This window comes from Peromyscus maniculatus, chromosome 16 (assembly GCF_049852395.1).
Source record: "Peromyscus maniculatus bairdii isolate BWxNUB_F1_BW_parent chromosome 16, HU_Pman_BW_mat_3.1, whole genome shotgun sequence".
Classification (NCBI taxonomy): Eukaryota; Metazoa; Chordata; class Mammalia; order Rodentia; family Cricetidae; genus Peromyscus; species Peromyscus maniculatus.
Window position 1 is genome coordinate 37,059,433 of NC_134867.1, and position 18,472 is coordinate 37,077,904.

The following is an 18,472-nucleotide window of genomic DNA, read 5'->3' on the forward strand; positions in this document are numbered from 1 at the left end:
ACATATTTTTAATAATTTCACCAAAAAATGATTAAACAGAATATTTTATAATTTACACTTAGAAATTGTACCTGTTTCTTGAGTAGGGGGGGGGTATTTTGACACACATTTTCATATAGGATGTAATGTAGAAGTCAGAATAAGTGGGTTTGTGTGTGTGTGTGTGTGTCCTCAAACTTACATAGCTGATTTGTTGTACCGACATTCAGAATCCATTCTTGCAACCCATGTTATGCTCAGTCATTGCGCAGTCGAACATCGGCACGTACTTCTTGAGTTAGCCGGCAGCCACTGATTAGCATCTCTACCCTGCACCCTCTTCACCCAGACTGTGCTACCCACGGTTGTCCTCTCAGCTTCTCTGAGATCAGCTTGCTTGGTTCTACACGTTGAAGACTTACGCGTCCTGCGACTTTCTGTGCTTGGCTTTCTCCACTTAACACCGTATCCTCTGGCTCCACCCACACTGCCCCAAGCGACCGAACTTCATTCCCTTTTACGAGCTGAATGAATAAGGAAACTTTTCTCAAATGCATTTTATCTTTCCCTCTAGGCTCCAGTTTTGCGCCATCATCTACTATTTATGCGAATAATTCCGTTTCCAATTCAACAAATTTCAGTGGCTCACAACAGGTACTGTAGTTTTTTTTTTTATATTATTTACATTTTTTTGAAATTTCTGTTGGAGATTTTAGAAGGTTTCTTTTATTTATAATTATTTATTATTTATAATGTTTATAATTCCTTTATTTTATGCAGCTATTGAAGAATTCTGTTTCTACCTTTCTAGAGTTCTTGGAAAGGGTCTTTTTTCATTTATTCTTTAAATATTTTTAAATTTATTTCAATTTTTGAAATTAAAATATAATTACTTTCCTTTTTAACTCTAGACCCTCCCATAAGCCCCCCTTTCTTTTTTCTCTCAAATTCATGGTCTCTTTTTCCATAATTTTTGATAGAGTCCTACATATATAAATACAACCTGCTCAGTGTATATAATGTTACTTGTGTATGTATTATTTCAGGGTTTACCACTTGGTATTAGATGCACAGTTAGGGAGCTCTTCCCTAAGAGATCCTAAGGGGAGAGATTCTTTAAATACAATTTTATTGATTCTTTAAGAATGTCATATATGTATTTTTTGAACTTTAATGGTTATTTTAGGTTGCCTTGCCAGTACAAATTGGGATCTTTATTTAAAACTAGATCACAATTCAGCAGAGTAGAAAACTGGCCTATTTAGAATTATTGGGTATTTTTTATTCTCATTGACTTATTTTTGTTTAATGTTTAAGCACTGCTCATTAAACACCTGAACTATGGTTATTTTTAATTATCTGTCATATTATCATGGGAAATACTGCATGTTTTTATCTTAAGCTATAATAGACAGTTATTTCCCTTGATAGAAATTGCTTACTTAATGTAACATTACTTAGCAAATTGAACTAGAATCAATCATAAGATTATGGCATACATTCTAAAACAGGATCCTAAAACATAACAGCAGTAACTAAACAAAAAGCCTGCAGATAAACTGTTGGCTTTTAATTTTTCATTAATTCGATCTATATTTCTTTTAATAAATGTTTTTGCTTTCCCTGCCTTCCTGACATCTTTACTTTTCTCTTTGGTCTGAGCCTGCCTCTAGTCACCCTTAACTCTTCTCCTCATCATGTTTTGTTAATGTTTTCATGAGCTTTAAAATCAAGGGTGATAGAATTACAGGTGGGATGAGAGTAAATGTTCCTCCAAGAGCATCCTTGAGCACAAATGAATCATGACTATGTTGACACTTTGGAATTGTACCCTTGTGTCCTAATTCCAAACCCATGTTCAGAATGACTGAGACTGAAAAGACACTGATTTCTAGACACACAATATGTTATTTTACTGTAATATAATTACTTTGTTTTTATACATTTTAAAATATAAGTTATTTCACAAATGCTTTCTCTTTAGATTTAATAAAAAGAATTCTATTCTTGCCTTCTTGTAGTTTTAGTAGTTTAACAAAAGGCTCAAAAGAAATTTGGTTGAAACACTATGTATTAAAATATTAGATAGATATAAATAAACAGTATAATTTGTCATTAATTTAAAAGTACCTTGTAGCTTTATGTACTTTCAGGGAAAAAAAAACTGATGACTTCTGCTAGCTAAAATTTACTTGTTTGACACAGCATACATTTACTGAGCACTTGATATACATCATGTTTTTGACTACACACTTTAAGTTCAAAAATAGTTAAATCTTTGTTTCCTGTTCTCTCAACGTGGATAGTCCTGCTGAAGAAACAGACAAGATTCAACACAGACAGAAGGTAGACTAGAGGACTAAAACCATTGAGATACACGCTTGACAAAAAGCATCATAAAGGAAAATACTACTCTACTGTCCCTGGGAAGATACAAAAACAATGCATAAAGGAAAGGAAAACTTTACAAAGTTTCGATCACAAAACAGATCCAATTCTGTGGGAGGTTTTACAGTGCGTCTGTGCAGGCTGTAACTGTATTTTGGATCAAAGTTTGAATAGCATTTTATTATTTTAAGAACACTGAGTATTTGATAAGCGTGGGAAGGTCTGTACACTTAGGAACCTGGAGACAGGAGTGTGACAGGATAGGCTTCATTCCTGTCTTATAGAACTTTCAGTCTACAGAGCGAACTAGACAGCAAACGAACAGAGAGACAAAAGACCCTGCTCAAGTGCTCATTGAAATCTAACATCGCATAGGAGAGTAGTGTTCAAGATTTCCCTATGGGGGCCGTGTTTAGGTCAGGGCTGATCAGAATGAGGTAACGAACAAGGACAAGAAGTCACCGGGAGACAAGGAAGCAAAGGCCAATGTACCGTTGAAATAGAAGAAGCATGGAGCCCAAGTCACCCATGAGGAGAGTGGAGAGAAACACCACAGAAAATGGTAGACTAGATCCAGCCACATAAGGTGCTGTAAGCCACATCATGGGGGAGTAGAGCATTGGTCACATCAGGTCTTGCAAGCTTCAGTAAGAGTTCTGATTGGAGTCTAGGACCATTTGGAGGCTATTAATGCTGTAAGCTTCATCATGGGGGAGTAGACCATTGGTCACATTGGGTCTTGCAAGCTTCAGTAAGAGTTCTGATTGGAGTCTAGGACCATTTGGAGGCTATTGATGCTTTTGAATAGGAGGATATCATGTAATTTGTGCTTTGGAGCAATCACTCTGAAGGAAGTAGAAATGGAAATGAGACAAATTAGAAAGGAAGTACAATAGCTTCACCAGGAGATGAAGAATGCCTGGATAAAGGAGGTGAGAGTAGAAGAGGAGGGAGGAAACTTGGAGATGTACTCGAATGAAAAAAGACATCACCTTCTCTGTAGGCCACTGCCAGATTTCCCGGTGTGTACCACCTTTTCTAGTGATGTCAGTGGCAGGCTGGAAGCTATGGCATGCAGATGCTTGAGTTGCCTTCCTGGCTATAATTTCAGCCTAGAAACTCGCGAGCTGTGTGACCATTTTGAAAGTCACTTCAAGTTCTGTGCCTTAGTAGTTTCTGATATAAAGTGGCAATCATGATGCCATAGGCAAGGTTCTGAGTGGTAAGTAAGTCTGTGTAAGCCCTTAGAACAATGCCATGACCCAAAGCCAGCATTTCTTGTTTGTTATTACTGTTTCACTCTGAGAAAGAAGTGTTGAGCTGGGCGGTGGTGGCTCACGCCTTTAATCCCAGCACTCGGGAGGCAGAGCCAGGCGGATCTCTGTGAGTTCGAGGCTAGCCTGGACTGCCAAGTGAGCTCCAGGAAAGGCGCAAAGCTACACAGAGAAACCCTGTCTCGAAAAACAAAAAAAAAAAAAAAAAGTGTTGATAAAAAAAAAACCTTCTTTGTTCAAATACTGAAGTTTTCTACTTGGCTCACAGCATGGGCTGGGGGAACAGCAGATCCTGAGATGAACAGGCTAGTAGAATCTCAGTTTTCTGCCACATTACTTAATGCTTCCTGGTAATACACGTGTTCACTTATACAGAGAATTTTTCTTTTTTGGAAATGACATCAAATATGGATCTTTGTTCCCTTCAGAGCTTATCACAACAGGAGATCTTCATCCTGACCAAGGATTTGTCATCACTGATAACATTTTTGGCTAAACCATGCTAGATATATTAAATACCATTTATCACAAGTCTTTACTCATCATCTTAATATGTAAAAGGCCATTGGAGGATCATTTTTCATCATTTTAAGGTTCTTTTTTTAATGGAAAACAGGTCGGGGAGTTGGTTCAGTGCTTTCATTTTTATGTGCAACAAAGAAGAAAAACTAAATATTTTGAAACCCTCACTGAAGACTTTAAGTTAAGCCTCAGGTAGCAGGTTGCTTGTGGTGGCTAGGAAATCTGTTTATTTACTTTAAAATGCCTGCCAAGGCCAAATAAAAAAGCAATGCGTAGAAGAGGAATAATGCTTTTAAATAATACATATTGAGGTCTGTGTAGAAGCCAGGAGTACTCGCAATTCCCTCTTCCCGATGGGGTTAGGCAATATGTCAAAGTGGACTGAATGAATATAAATGGACTACATTTCCTCTCCCTTTTCAGTGCATAGTACTAATGGCATAAAACCCCATATTAGTAATTATAGAGGGTGAAATGAAGAATAAGCCAACTTCAGTCAGATTCACATTCATGTCTTAGACCTGGTTTGCAAACCTAATAGGGAAATTAATTACCACTGCATTTGTGAGATGCCCAGAAGATTGGCTCCACTCATTAGCCTCAATTCCAAGCCCTGGACTGGAAAGCAAATGGAGCTGAACATTAATCATTTGGTTACCACCGTGTCGATGTTTACTTTCTTGCTTGGACTATTACTAGATGGTAATTGCTCTTCTATACCTACATACCTCACTTATTCGTTTCAGGATTACCCATCCTACACAGCCTTTGGCCAAAACCAATATGCTCAGTATTACCCAGCATCCACCTATGGGGCATACATGACGTCAAACAACGCAGCTGATGGCACACCATCGTCCACCTCAACTTACCAGCTGCAGGAATCTCTCCCAGGGCTGACTAGCCAACCAGGTACAGACCCTCACCCAGGTGAAATACTTTGAAATGTCCTGTGCTATCTAATAACGGGGAAGAAAATGGACACTGCAGGGACGTGCCTGAAAACTGCCAGCCAGTCACGCTCATGATGAATGCGTTTTAGCTCAGTGAGTTAAGACGAGGCTTCTAGGCATTTCAGAAATCCCCTTTTGAGATGTGAGACAGACAGGAGATTTTTAACCTCAAATGATTATGTGTGAAAGAATATCGATGTGGGTGAAGGGATCTTTTGCCAGACCCATTCTTTATTCCTTGCAAACCTGACAACAAAGAGCAGCTGCAATATTATCTCTCTGGAGTGGAATTGGGGGTGGGACTGTATAACTCCTTTACGTTGTGAGTCATCAGTAACTCTAGCCAGTCAGCATTCCTACATTCCTAGGATTTGAAGGATCAGTGGTGGGAAGTTTAATATCTTTGCCTGATCAGTGAATAGTTAAAGTCCATTGCGGCTCCCCCCCCCCTTTATTTAAACCCTGCTGTCCTCTTGTTTGAATTGTAAACTTTAAAGCTTTAAAAGCCAGCTAAACTAGCATTCAGCATCTTCCCCATGAAAACTCCAATCAAATATCCTGGAAAAATTACCAAGATGATTCTAAAATTATAAGAAAAAGGAAAGGAATGGGAATACACATTTTTTTAAAAAAAAAAAATAAGAACTAAGTTTGAAGAATGGCATTGTCTGATCTTAAGACTTGCTGAGTACAATAGCCAGCACGCTACAGTGATGATCGAAGCATACATGCACAGAGCAGTGAAAGAGAATGGAGAATCCAATGATAGAATCAGACATTCACTGAGAAATGATTGGTGAAAGTTGTGTGGAGGATTTGTAGTGTTTTTCAACACAAGGTAATTGAAAAACTGAAGATCTATGTACAAAAGAAGAATCACAATTTGTATTTTTATACAAAAAAATCAAAGTAAATCTTAACCCTTTGGGCAAAAAAAATCTCCTAGAAGAAAAATATGTAGGAAATCTTTGTGATCCTGGGAAAACAAATAATTTTTAGGTATTATAAACAATCCTTAAAAAGTATAACAATTTTATAAAATTATAACTAAACAATCCCAGAAAAATCAAACTCAAGTCGTCAGATTTGGCAGCAAGTCCCTTTATCCACTGAACTGTCTCACTCATCTCAGCATATCATTCCTAGCTTTGGACCCAGCAAAAGTATTGTAGACAGTGCTATGTGCTTGGGTGACCCTCCATTACAGTTTATGCCTTCTTTTTCCTCTTACATCTTCCCTTTTGTGATTACAGGGCTCATCTTGAGCTCCTGGCTCTTGTTTCTCCTAGATCTTCTGTTCAGGCTTTTCTTCATCCTCTGCCTCTCTGAGCACTGTACCAAAGGCACAGCCAGGCCCAAGCTGAGGCCAGCGAGGTAGCTGGGGCCCCAAATCTTAGTCAAATGCTCAATCTCAAGCTCTTTCAACTTTCTGCCCTAAGAACCTCATTCATTAATCCCAGCCTTAGTCCTGTGTTCCAACTCTGTCTTTAACCTCATTCAACAATCTTTTCTTTATTGAAAGACTTGTCAGAATCTGTGTTTAGTAAGTAGTGGAGATACTGTGGAAAAAATGATGCTTGCATCCTTCTTCTATAACATCAAAGAGATTTCCCAATTGGGAATGCATGAGGACGAAACCACAGAAGTGCTTCTCTTCGGGTTCAGAGGCAGAAACAGACAGGATGAGGTGGGCGCATCTGAACTGACCAGACCACAGCTACCATGAAGAAAGACTCTTTGCACACTCAGTATGCATTGTGAGGTGCACAGCTCTAGTTCAAGTTTGATTGTATTTAAATTTCTATCCAATCACAGCCAAGTTTCTCCCCCAGAAAGAATTTCCATTCCCAATACTAAGAATGTCTCTTTTGTTAACACTAAGAAAATACCGAATGCAGGCAAGTGCTCACGCTGCATGGTGGGCGGTGAAAGGGACATATTACAATGCAATGTTGCTATATGCACTGTCAGAATGCATCATTTCTTCCTCTTCAATTGGCTGCTGTTGTCAACAAATACAATCTGGCACCATTTTCAGATCTCATCAGACTCTGTGCTGAAATTACAGAGAACTTATTTCCTCTAGTAACTATTATTGCCACACACGTGATTCTTGAGGAATTCTAGGATCGTTTCTCAGTCTTTAGTTTGATTTTAGCCTTTTCAGAATTGGCATGCATCCCAAAAGCAAATAAATTCATAACTATAGGCTTTTTCTTTATTAATGGTGAAATCTGATGGATTTAGTTCCAGGGCAGGAAAAGAATTTCCCATTAACTGATTGTGCATTTTTGGACTTACAGACCAGACCTGACAATTAGGTCCACAATTTCTTATAGAACATTCACTGTGCACTTCCATGTTTAAAAGAGAAACATACCTTATCCTTATGTTCAATAAACGACAGCTGCTTGCTCTGATTTACAGATAAACCTAATGAAATAAGGTTGGAGCTAAATATCCAAAACTTACAAAGGGCAGTTCTTCATTACTGTGCTGATTAAAGGGTAATTATTCAATTGCCTAGAAAAGCCCAAGGCAGCTGGTAATGACTGATGTTATTTAGAAATTGCAAATAGCATTCAGTTATTTATTTTACCTTATTAGGTAGCTTGACAATGGATTTAAAGGCACACTACCACACTGATTAAAAGCAGACATTTCTAGTTCATTATTCTTATAAAGATCTTTCTCTGCCTTTTGCATTGAAGTTTATCTAAGGTAAATTTATGGTTTTGATTTGCATTCTGAAAGTCAGCATTGAAGATGAAAGATATTTTTACAGTTCCTCCTTACAGATATTTTAAACATTTAAAAAATTAAGTGTGGTTAATAATGTGTAACAATATTATCCTTGACTCGGAGTCCTCCATAAACACTGTAGGGCATTAGCTAACACTGAACTTAACAAGCGCTCAATTTGAGTGAAAGACCAAAGCCCCTCCCTCTCAGAAGGAAGCTAGCTTTCTGGGCATGAATTAGCAGCCTTTAAAAACTTCATAGAGCAGAGAACAAGATCTTCTCCATGATACCGGCAAGAGGATATAAAGGGAGAGGACCACTTGAATTTCTACATTTGTCGCATATGTCTTGGAAATGTGCCCTTGAAAATATTGGCAGGGACACTGGATTCAGCAGCTCTAAACCAGTATCAGCAAGTGTTCAGTGACCCTTATCTTCCCAGTCCTGGCTTGACTCTTTGATGGAGAGTGGACAGCACCTTCAGAAGTTACAGAGCTCAGTCTACCTGTGAATGGATGTTCGCCGTCAGCGTCTATGCCCTCCACACTTTCAGAAGTGTTTTTGATGAATGGTTAGGCCTCTTCTCTCACACACCACAGTTAAAAACCTATATGACTCCTTTGGAAGTTTTTAAATTGGAAGTAAAAACCTGTCCATATTTATCAGGTAGGACATATTGTTTTGAAGTATGCATACAGAGTGAAATGAAATGACTACATGCAGATAACCAATACATGCAATACTTTGTATGCTTTGCTTCTGTGGTGATGATAAATCACCTGAGCTAAAAATAGTTAGCTCAGCAATTTTCAAAGCTGTAATACGTTGTAATTAGCAGACTTACCACGCTGTACAATAAGTGTCTTCAACTTAACCTATAAATACGATATCCATTTTCTGGCATTTCCGCTTTACCCACCCAGTTCCCACTCACTCTGGTAACCATCATTCCAGACTTGATTTCTATGGAAGCAAGTTTGTCATACTCCATATATGAATGAGATCTTGTAATACTCATCTTTATGTTCCCAGCGACCTACCTCACTGAGTATGATGAACTTCTGTGCCATCTGTGTTGTCACAAAAAGGAAGGATTTCTCTCACCTTTGAGGCTGAAGACCGTGTGTGTGTGTGTGTGTGTGTGTGTGTGTGTGTGTGTGTGTGTGTGTGTGTGTTACTTTCTTCCTCCATACATCTTATGTCTTGAAACTTAGGTTGACCCCATTTCTTGGGGCAGGAGAATTCACTTTCCTCTGAGATGAGCTGCTTTGTTGATCCCAACACAGAATGATCATTCCTGAAGCCATACACACACAAACAAAAATGGACCCAGCAAGTTGTATTTATATATACATATGTATTTATTTATATACAAATATATCTATGTAGCAGTGATAAGGCAAAAGAGATTACCGATTGGAGAGTGGAGATGGGAAAGATAGATGTAGCTGGAGAAGCAAAGGGAAAGAGAAATGTGATGAAAATCCAGTTTAATTAAAATATATTTAAAATTACTTATCAATAAACCTGGGGTGCAGGTACATCTTAACAGATTAGGTCATTCACAAAATGTTTTTTTTCATTTTTGAGTCACTTCTATACTGCCCTCTTAATACCATAGTGACAGTGGTCCTTTCATCCACATCAATTCCAACTCTTGATATCTTTTCTCCTCTTTGATGATAATAGACACCCTAGCAAGTGTGAGTTTAAATCTATAGTTTGATTTTATTTCTCTATTTTTTTTATCTTTATCATGTGCCGATTGACCATCTCTATATCTTCTTTTTGAGACATGTCTACTCTAGCCCCTTGCTTCTTGTTTCTGTCAAGTTATTCAGTTGTCTTAGCACTGGGTGGTTTGGGTTCTTTATATGTCTTAGTTATGTCAGATGCATGGATTCTCGATATTTTCATTCGTTCTGGTGGTTTGTTAGAGGACTCTCTTGATCACTAGAAACTGGTGCTATTTGTAGTGGTAAATATTAGTCTAGTAGTTAAAGCAAAAATTCTGGAATCATATCAGCACCACCAAATAGTGGCTGATTGTTGCTGCCTAATTAGGTACATCATGTCAACAGTTCTTCCATAATTATGAGATAATAATAAGATATAAGTTCTGTGTTAGGGTGAGGTTTTATTCTCCCTATCTGTCTCTCTGTGTCTGTCTGTTTTGTCTCTATTGCTGTGTGTGTGTGTCTCTCTCTCACACACACATGCATATACACAAACACACATACATACACACACACATACATTCACAATGAACAAATCATATGAAAATAACAAGTTTTAAATGACTGAAAACCTTCCTCATTATTACTTGTCATGAAAGTTCTATTTAAAATGATCACTTATCACTATGCATCCTCAAAGTTAGAAGTAAGGACTAACAATGGGAGGGAGTAGCAAGGAATGATGGGGATGCTGATGCTGATGGGGTAGTGAGTTGATAATCCCACTCTGAAGATCTGCATCTATACAAGATGAATGTATGTCTCCCCTGACCCAGCAATGCCAGTGCTGGGTGTAGATAGATACCCAAGAGGGGAAAGAGCTGACATGCACACAGACAGCATATTATATCAGCTTTACTCATAACCACCTAACAGTGTTCCTGATTTAAATAACAATCAGCAGAAAGGATAAAGTATGACATATGTACTTGAGGGAGTTCTAGACAAATTAAGGAAAGAACAGAAAATCACTCTGACTTCTCACCAACATAATGAGCTGGGAATGAAGCCAAACACATGTTTTTATACTTCTATTTAAAAGGCAGTGCTTGCTTAGACCAAGAGTTTAATTAAAATGGGCTTATTCTTCACAATTTTCTTCCAAAGGTCTGCGGTACACTCATGAAAACCCCTTTGCCACATTGTCTCTGTATTCTTCAAGTACTTTTAAGATCCTTAACTGAACTGGCAAAAAATCAACAGGAACAGATTCTCCTGTGTCTAAAAATCCGCACACTTCCTGTGACCCCATTTTCCCTTCAACACCGTGATGGTTGCTGAATATCAGATTTAAATAGCTGACTTCTTCCTGCCTAATGCCTTCAGTATGGACCCAGCCTGCCACCAGCTACCCCGCCTGCAACTTAAGACAATGACTGGAAGTTTGCAATTTTCTCTTCTTTCAGTTCTTACACTGCTACCAAAAGTAAAAAGTTACTTTTCTATACATAGCACCTTAAAATCGATCTCCAAAAAAAAAATTATAAAGTCCAGAGTCACATGTACACCTGTTATTCCAGCGCTTGGGAGGACAAAGCAAGAGGATCAGGAGTTCTGTGTCATCCTTCACCACATAGGGAGTTTGAAACTAGCATGAGAGCTTGTCTCAAAACAAACACAAATAAATGAGAGAGATGAGGGTGTGTGTGTGTGTGTGTGTGTGTGTGTGTGTGTGTGTGTGTATGTTTGCAAAAAAGAGAGAGGTTTTTATAAATGCCATCCCCAAAGAGTTTTGTTTAAGCTTGCTTTTAAAGTAAGAGTTAGTTTGGGGCTGGAAAGATAGCACAGTGGTTAAGAGCACTTCCTGCTCATGCAGACAAATCGGAGTTTGTTCCCAGTACCCATGCCTGGTGGTTCACAAACAGCTGTTACTCCAGCTCAGGGCATCTGCTGTCATCTTCTGGCTTTCATGGACACAAGTGTACATGTACACACACCCATATCCACATCCACACGTACTCATAAATAAAAATAAAATTTAGAGTAAGAATTAATTTGAGTGATGTTATTTAAAGGAGGGTAATAGAGTTGCAGGATTTAGTAACCTAAGGGAATTTTTGTTTTACTATAACAGTGGAAGACAGAAAAGGGTTTTTGTGGTTTTACTTAAAGGTTACTATTCATTCAAATATCTAAAGCCTATCCAAATAAGCTGAAATATGAGTTACGTAAAGAGAAAGCAATATTCAAACTTGTACTGAAAACAGTTTATTGTTTTGCTGTCCAGCCTATCAGTGATGACAGCAGCAAAAGTACAATGATCTGTGCCAGTAATATTTTAAGAGAAAATGGCATTTATATAAAGACATATTTTTATCATTTTAGTTTATTTCTAACTGAAAAGGGATTTTTTTCATAAAATATATTCTGATTATAGTTTCCCACCCCCAACTCCTCCCAGATCCTCCCCACCTTTCCACTCACCCAAACCCACACCCTTTCTTGCTCTCTCTCTCAATAGAAAACAAATAAGCACCCCCGCCAAAAAAAAATAGTAAGAAACAAACATGAATAGAGCTTAACAAGCAGAAAAAGAAAGAGCTTCCCCCCCAAAAGCATAAGAAACACATACAGATGTAGAGAGACACACAGTGCCATACACAAAAATCACCTAAAAATACATAGTATATATTTTAAAAAAAACATAGTACATAAGTAAAAGAACTGTAAGGTAAGACAAGAAGGAAAGAATGGAGGGAAAAAAGGAAGGAAGGAAGGAAGGAAAGAAGGAAGGAAGGAAGGAAGGAAGGAAGGAAGGAAGGAAGGAAGGAAGGAAGGAAGGAAGGAAGGAAGGCCCAGACAAAACATTCTAAGAAAATCCTCTGGAAGTACCATTGAGCTGGTTTTCTGCTGGCCATCTACTGCTAAGGATGGGACCTGCCCTTATGTGTGGTTTGCATACCCAGTGAGACTCTGATGGAGAAAATTAATTTTCATTTGAGAGTAGTTTTAATTGGAGATAGCTTATATGCTAGGAATGAGGTCATACGTCTACTTCCCCTCTCAGCTCTGGGACTTCATCAGGCCCAGACCTGTGCAGGCCCTGTGCATGCTTCCACAGTCTCTGTGAGGTCACACATCAGCCCTGTTGTGTCGAGAAAACCTTGTTTTCTTGGTATCCTCCATCCCTTCTTGCTCTTACACTTTCTCTACCTCCTCTTCGACAAGGCTCATGAACCCTAAGTGGAGGTATTTGATGGAGACAGCCTGTTTTGGACTGAGTGTCCAAAGGTCTCTCACTTTCTGCACATTGTCCAGCTGTGGGCCTCTGTGTTTATTCCATATGCTACAGGAGGAAGCTTCTCTGATGATGGCTGAACGAGACATTGGTATATGAGTATAGGAGGAGTCATTTTTGTGCTAGGTCCCTTTGGCATAACAGTAGTATTTGGTTTTCCTCTGGGTCCTTGACTATCTAGTCTCAGTTTCTTCACCACATGAGTAGTGTCAAGGATCGGTTCCATCTCATGGAGTGGGCCCTAAATCCAATCAGCCATTGGGTGGTTTGTCTCATAGGCTTTGTGCCACTATTACATTAGTGCATCTTGCCTGCAGATCACCTTTGTGGGTCAAAGGGTTGGTGGTATTTATCTTTCTCCTTTGGTAACATGAAGAAGAATACCTTCCAGCATAATAAACCTTAGTCAAATAAGGTGAAGGCTCTAGGTAGGCACCAGCTCAGCTTCTCCGTGTTCAATGCGTTGTGTAGATGTAGTCTTCGGCAATAGGGCCACCAATAGCCCCAGCAATAGCCTGGGTTGTTTGGGGGTTTTCCATGGATCCTTTTTGGCCAACAACTTGATGAGATGTACCCCATCCCTGGCACTGGAAGCTTCATTTGGTGATGAGAGATGTCCAGTTGAGGTTCTGTCTCCCCTGCTATTTGGCAACTTTATTTAGATAATCTTCATCTATGTATACATTTTAGGAAGTTTCTACTATATTAGGTTTCCATATGACCCTCAAATGCCCTTGGTTTTAGCCATCCCTCTTTATAGTCCCTCTATCACCCCCCCCCCCATCTGTTTATAGGGAAAGACAGCTAAGATATATTTTTGATCCTGTACAGTACTTCCCAAATAAAAATAAAATAATTATCAAAAGACATGGTAAGATGCTAGCTCTATAATGATTACTGTTTCTCATAAAAGCCATGCTCAGTGTGCCATTTCTTCAGAATTACTTAATGCCCTGCGGTTTATTTTATTAAACTTTATTTTAAATTTAATGATAAATTAAGATTATCACAATACTTTTTGTTTATAAACACATCATTTAAATTTAATGCAGAGATTTTCTTATCTAGAGATTTTCATTTTACACTTATGGTTTAAATTAAATACAAATCTGATTCATCCTCAATGATTTCAAAAAGCTACCTATCCAGAATTCAATATATGCTGAAGCTGAGGTCTAGTGAAATCCTTGAAGTACTATTGCAAGTCAAGATGACTTGTTACACTGTTCCTTGTGTAGCCTGTTTATCTCAACATGGACTTGGGCAGTGCTTCCTGCTTCCTAAGATTCGTGGTCACAAACTTTATGAGTCTGGATTTCAGGGACCTATGGACATACAGAAGCCAATTAGATACAGCGTCTGAAACTTCAGATGCTGGCTGGGTGGAGGAGTGACTTGTTCTGGGTTTACACTGACAGAGCCATTAGCACATGAGATGCTTGCATCATGCAGAATGTGTAGAGCAGGAATACCAGAGCTCCTTGACACCTGCCCTGAGCATGAGAGAGAGGCTAGAATTAACAATCCCTGAGCTATCAGCTGTCAAATATTAACTCAGAGGGCGAGTGTTTAATGGGATCAAAGATATCACCGGTCTAGAAAGATAAGGACTGAGCCTGTATGTTAAATTTGACAATCTGATGGTTATTCGGGACTGTCAGTAAAGTATGTGTATTCAAGTTTTGGTGAAGCCGGGTGGCGGTGGCGCACGCCTTTAATCCCAGCACTCGGGGAGGCAGAGCCAGGCAGATCTCTGTGAGTTCGAGGACAGCCTGGGCTACCAAGTGAGTTCTAGGAAAGGCGCAAAGCTACACAGAGAAACCCTGTCTCGAAAAACCAAAAAGAAAAAGAAAAAAAAGAAAAAAGAAAAAAAAAAGTTTTGGTGAACTGAAATCAGATTTTATTAAGTTGGCTTATCAGGCAGTAGAAAGAACTGTACCATACAGTTGCGTGACCACTGTCTGTTTATGGCTACCAAACACTTACAACACGGATACCACACATTGAAATAACAGCAATAGGCACAATATTTCAAAAAGTTGTTATAAAAGTAATAAAGGTAAAAATTTTCTTGCTAATTTTACATATTGATTACATACCAAAATGACATTTTGTAAATGTTGAGTTAATACATGTGAGTTAATTTTACATGTCTCTTTTTGCCTTCTAATGTAACTGCTAGAAATTTAAAACTGTGTGATCAGTCTTGGGGCTTTCGTTTATTTCTGTTGAGTAGCACTAGTATGGATTATTGTCTTAAGGAAGGAGTTTCATTTGAGAGAGAAGAGAGCAAGTTTTAGATGTGCGCATGGCCCAGGTAAAAGGCAGAGTGGCAAGGGAAGATCAGACAGAAATGAAATGATGGGGCAGATTCAGTAAGGGCTGGAACTGGCCAGTCAAGTTTGCAAGCAAAGCATGGGATTGAGCCAGAAGACATCTTGTTTTCTGAGATGTGTCCCTAATGGAGGTGAAGCTAGATCTAAACACGGGTGAAAATGGAGGTGAAAGTGCTGACAGGAAGCTGAAGGTGTCTGGTATGTAAAAGGCATTCAGGTTTCTATGAGGAATTCATATGACCTGTAAAACCGTTTGACTAAATTCCAACTTTACATATTTGAACTATGATTTTTGTCATGTATAGAGATTTGTTAAATAATAATGAATACTTGTAGCTGTTCTAAACTCAGCTGCTCTTCTTGATGCAATCTTGTTTATAGGAGAGTTCGATACGGTACAGAGCCCCTCCACACCAATCAAAGATCTCGATGACAGAACATGTAGAAGTTCTGGGTCAAAGTCTCGAGGAAGAGGCCGGAAAAATAATCCTTCCCCACCTCCGGACAGTGACTTGGAGGTATGCCTGCTTATTGCTAAGGAACATAAGATTCTTGGTTTTACTGAATGGTATAGTCCATACTTTACAAACTAGTATGTTTCCGAATTAAAATATATATCATAAATTGAATGGACCAGCTTTGTCTTAGGTAATTTATCAGTTTGAATTTTGAGATTTTGTCTATCATAATAACAAAATTTAAAGCAGTAACATCAAAGGTAAGCCGACTTTGAAAGTTGAAGACTAACATAATTTTATCTTTTGATCCAAGCAGATTAAACAGAGCTAAAAATAAAGCTATTATTTGTGGAATAATATCCCAAGAAAATAGATTTTTAAGAAGATAAAAGCAATCTGTGTGGAACGGAAAATAGTAAAATCTTGTTAATGAATATATATTGTATTTGTGATCTTTTAATGCATTTTTCCATTTGTGAGCTCTTTTGAGATATAACAACATTACCCAAGTTGAGAGTCTATTATAAAACACTGAGAAACTATCATTAACTATAATATGTTACACAATTACATAATCACATAGTTTAACTGGAGAAAAAAATGAATTTCCAGTTGTACCTCAAATCAAGTAGCAGACATTGTTCCTCTTCCTAAGAGATCGATGTGACTATACTTGAGAGATGAAATGCATTCTGGAGCCTGGTGGGTGACGTGATGAATGATAATCTAGAGAACCCAATGGACAGGGAGTGGGCCAGAGATACCGGCCTATTCCAGGGAATTCACCATGCTGTACGTTTGGAGTGTCATTTAGTGTGGCCCAAACTCCAAATTCTCTCCCAGAGTCAAACCCCTGATGTTTGGGTGTAATCTCCTAAATTTGTTCAGTCCTTTGAAATTTCTCATGAGTTCCTCCAGGTCAAACACCACATTCACCAGCCTAGGTGATACAAGGGTCAACACTTTACAGTTGCTATTTAGAGGATACTCATAGACTGTTTTGAAAATATTTAATGTCCTCTATAAATTCCAACTGTAATGAATCTATGAGGTCTAAAACTATAAATATATATATCAACATTGAGACTCCTTTCTATCATAAAGGCAGAATATATCTTTTTCATAGTAACTATAATCAAATATTCATTCATTCAGGTCAGGACACCTGATCATTAAGCTTTTGATCACTTATATCATCCAAATCCCCAGCTTTTACGAAGACCTGGCAAATGAAAACTGAATAAAAAGCGGAAGGAGGTGTTTGTGCTGTAGACCAGTCAAGGCTGCATATAGCAAGAACATCTTCTAACTGTAAAGAGCTGTGTTCTTAAACCATCATTTTGTTAACACTGGCTGTTTCTCCTCAGCGTGTGTTTGTCTGGGACTTGGATGAAACCATCATTGTCTTCCACTCTCTGCTCACTGGCTCCTACGCACAGAAGTACGGCAAGGTAAGGAATCAAGAGTTTATTCCAGGAAGTGTTCAGGACTTAACTGGTTAAAAAAAATCAAGATCTGTTTCAAACTACTTTGTTTTCACTGTAGTCTGTCAGGTCTTATGATAGTTATCCCTTTGCGGTAGCTTATTGCTCTCAAATGTACTGACAACTTGGCCGAGCTCATTATGAGTTGCCTTTACAGTCTTTACAGCAATCTTGACTTTTCTATCTCAAGACCAGAGATCTTACTCTCACATATTTGGGGACAACACCCCTTCACTTACAGAAAGGCTCATCACTTCTCTGCCTTTCTCTCTTGTTACTGTTATGTAATGAATCTCTTAAAAAAACGGCATCATGCCTATGTGAGTTCTCTTCCCTGGACTGATACATCTGCAGGTGGCTGGCTGCTCTGATGGAAACAGGGGTGCTTAGATCTTTACTGGCTTTGACTCTGCCAATAGGATTTGACCTAAACAGAGTCAGGTGAGACTATGTTGGCCTAATTTCCACTCCTGTATTAAAACACGTGTTTAGCTTTCATTCTTTTAACATATCACAGTCACACCTACCGAAGTGCCTTGCCATACCTTCACAGCATGACACATTAGTTGGTGGTTCCGTCTGTCCTATCAACATGCTGTTTTTAGCAACTGTTATATTTTTGTCTTTTAGATAATGTATGATGGATTGTATTCAAGTGTGTCTTTTGTTTGTTTCATTTTTTGTTCATATGTGTCTATTTATATGTGCATGTGAACATGCATACAGATGACCATGAAAGCCAGGAGAAGGTGTCAGATCCTGAAGCTTGAGTTACAGGTGTGATAAGAGTACTGATATGTGTACTGGGAACCGAACCCAGGTCCTCTGGAAGAGCGGGAAGTGCCCATAACCACTGAGCCACCTTTCCAGCCCCAGTGTGTCTTTGTAAATTTGCACTTTGGGTGAATCTATATTATCATTTGTTTTTACTTTCTAAGTAGATATAAAAGGTAGCGATTTTTTTTAACAACCATTTACCAAAAAGTATCATAGTCCCTTTATCTTTCATAGTTGTCTTGAAACTATGCTTTCAGAGATTATTTCTGTAATTCATGAAAGAGTTGTCTCCATAGCAGGACATATACATAGACATGTCTGCTGGGATAAGGAAAGGACGTGTGGAATATTAAAACATAAACACATACCCAAATTTGTATCTCATATTTATTGATTTTTATTTGATGTTTCATGCTCTTCAGGTATGTTTTATAAATGCACCCGTGAGCTCAGGCTGCTGCAACAAACCAGAGGCTGGGTGATTTTAATTTCTTTCTCAAAATGTTAGAGTTTTTCTCAAAGATTAAAATATTAGGAGGTTAGATTCTGGTCAAGGTGGTGGCCTTCTTGCTGTCCCGAATTGTG

At 38.4% G+C, this 18,472-nt stretch overlaps 1 protein-coding gene across 13 annotated transcripts in view; it reads left to right on the plus strand.

Annotated features, from left to right (window-relative positions):
• The window catches only part of Eya4 (EYA transcriptional coactivator and phosphatase 4), a 250,416-nt gene that overhangs the window by 200,040 nt on the left and 31,904 nt on the right, over positions 1-18,472 (plus strand). For all 13 annotated transcript variants that reach the window (XM_042262206.2, XM_006980091.4, XM_076552631.1 and 10 more), the window contains 4 exons: positions 554-633; positions 4,910-5,075; positions 15,550-15,686; positions 16,994-17,077. In XM_042262206.2, coding sequence (XP_042118140.1) covers positions 554-633; positions 4,910-5,075; positions 15,550-15,686; positions 16,994-17,077 — 467 coding nt within the window. The remainder of the gene's footprint in view (positions 1-553; positions 634-4,909; positions 5,076-15,549; positions 15,687-16,993; positions 17,078-18,472) is intronic.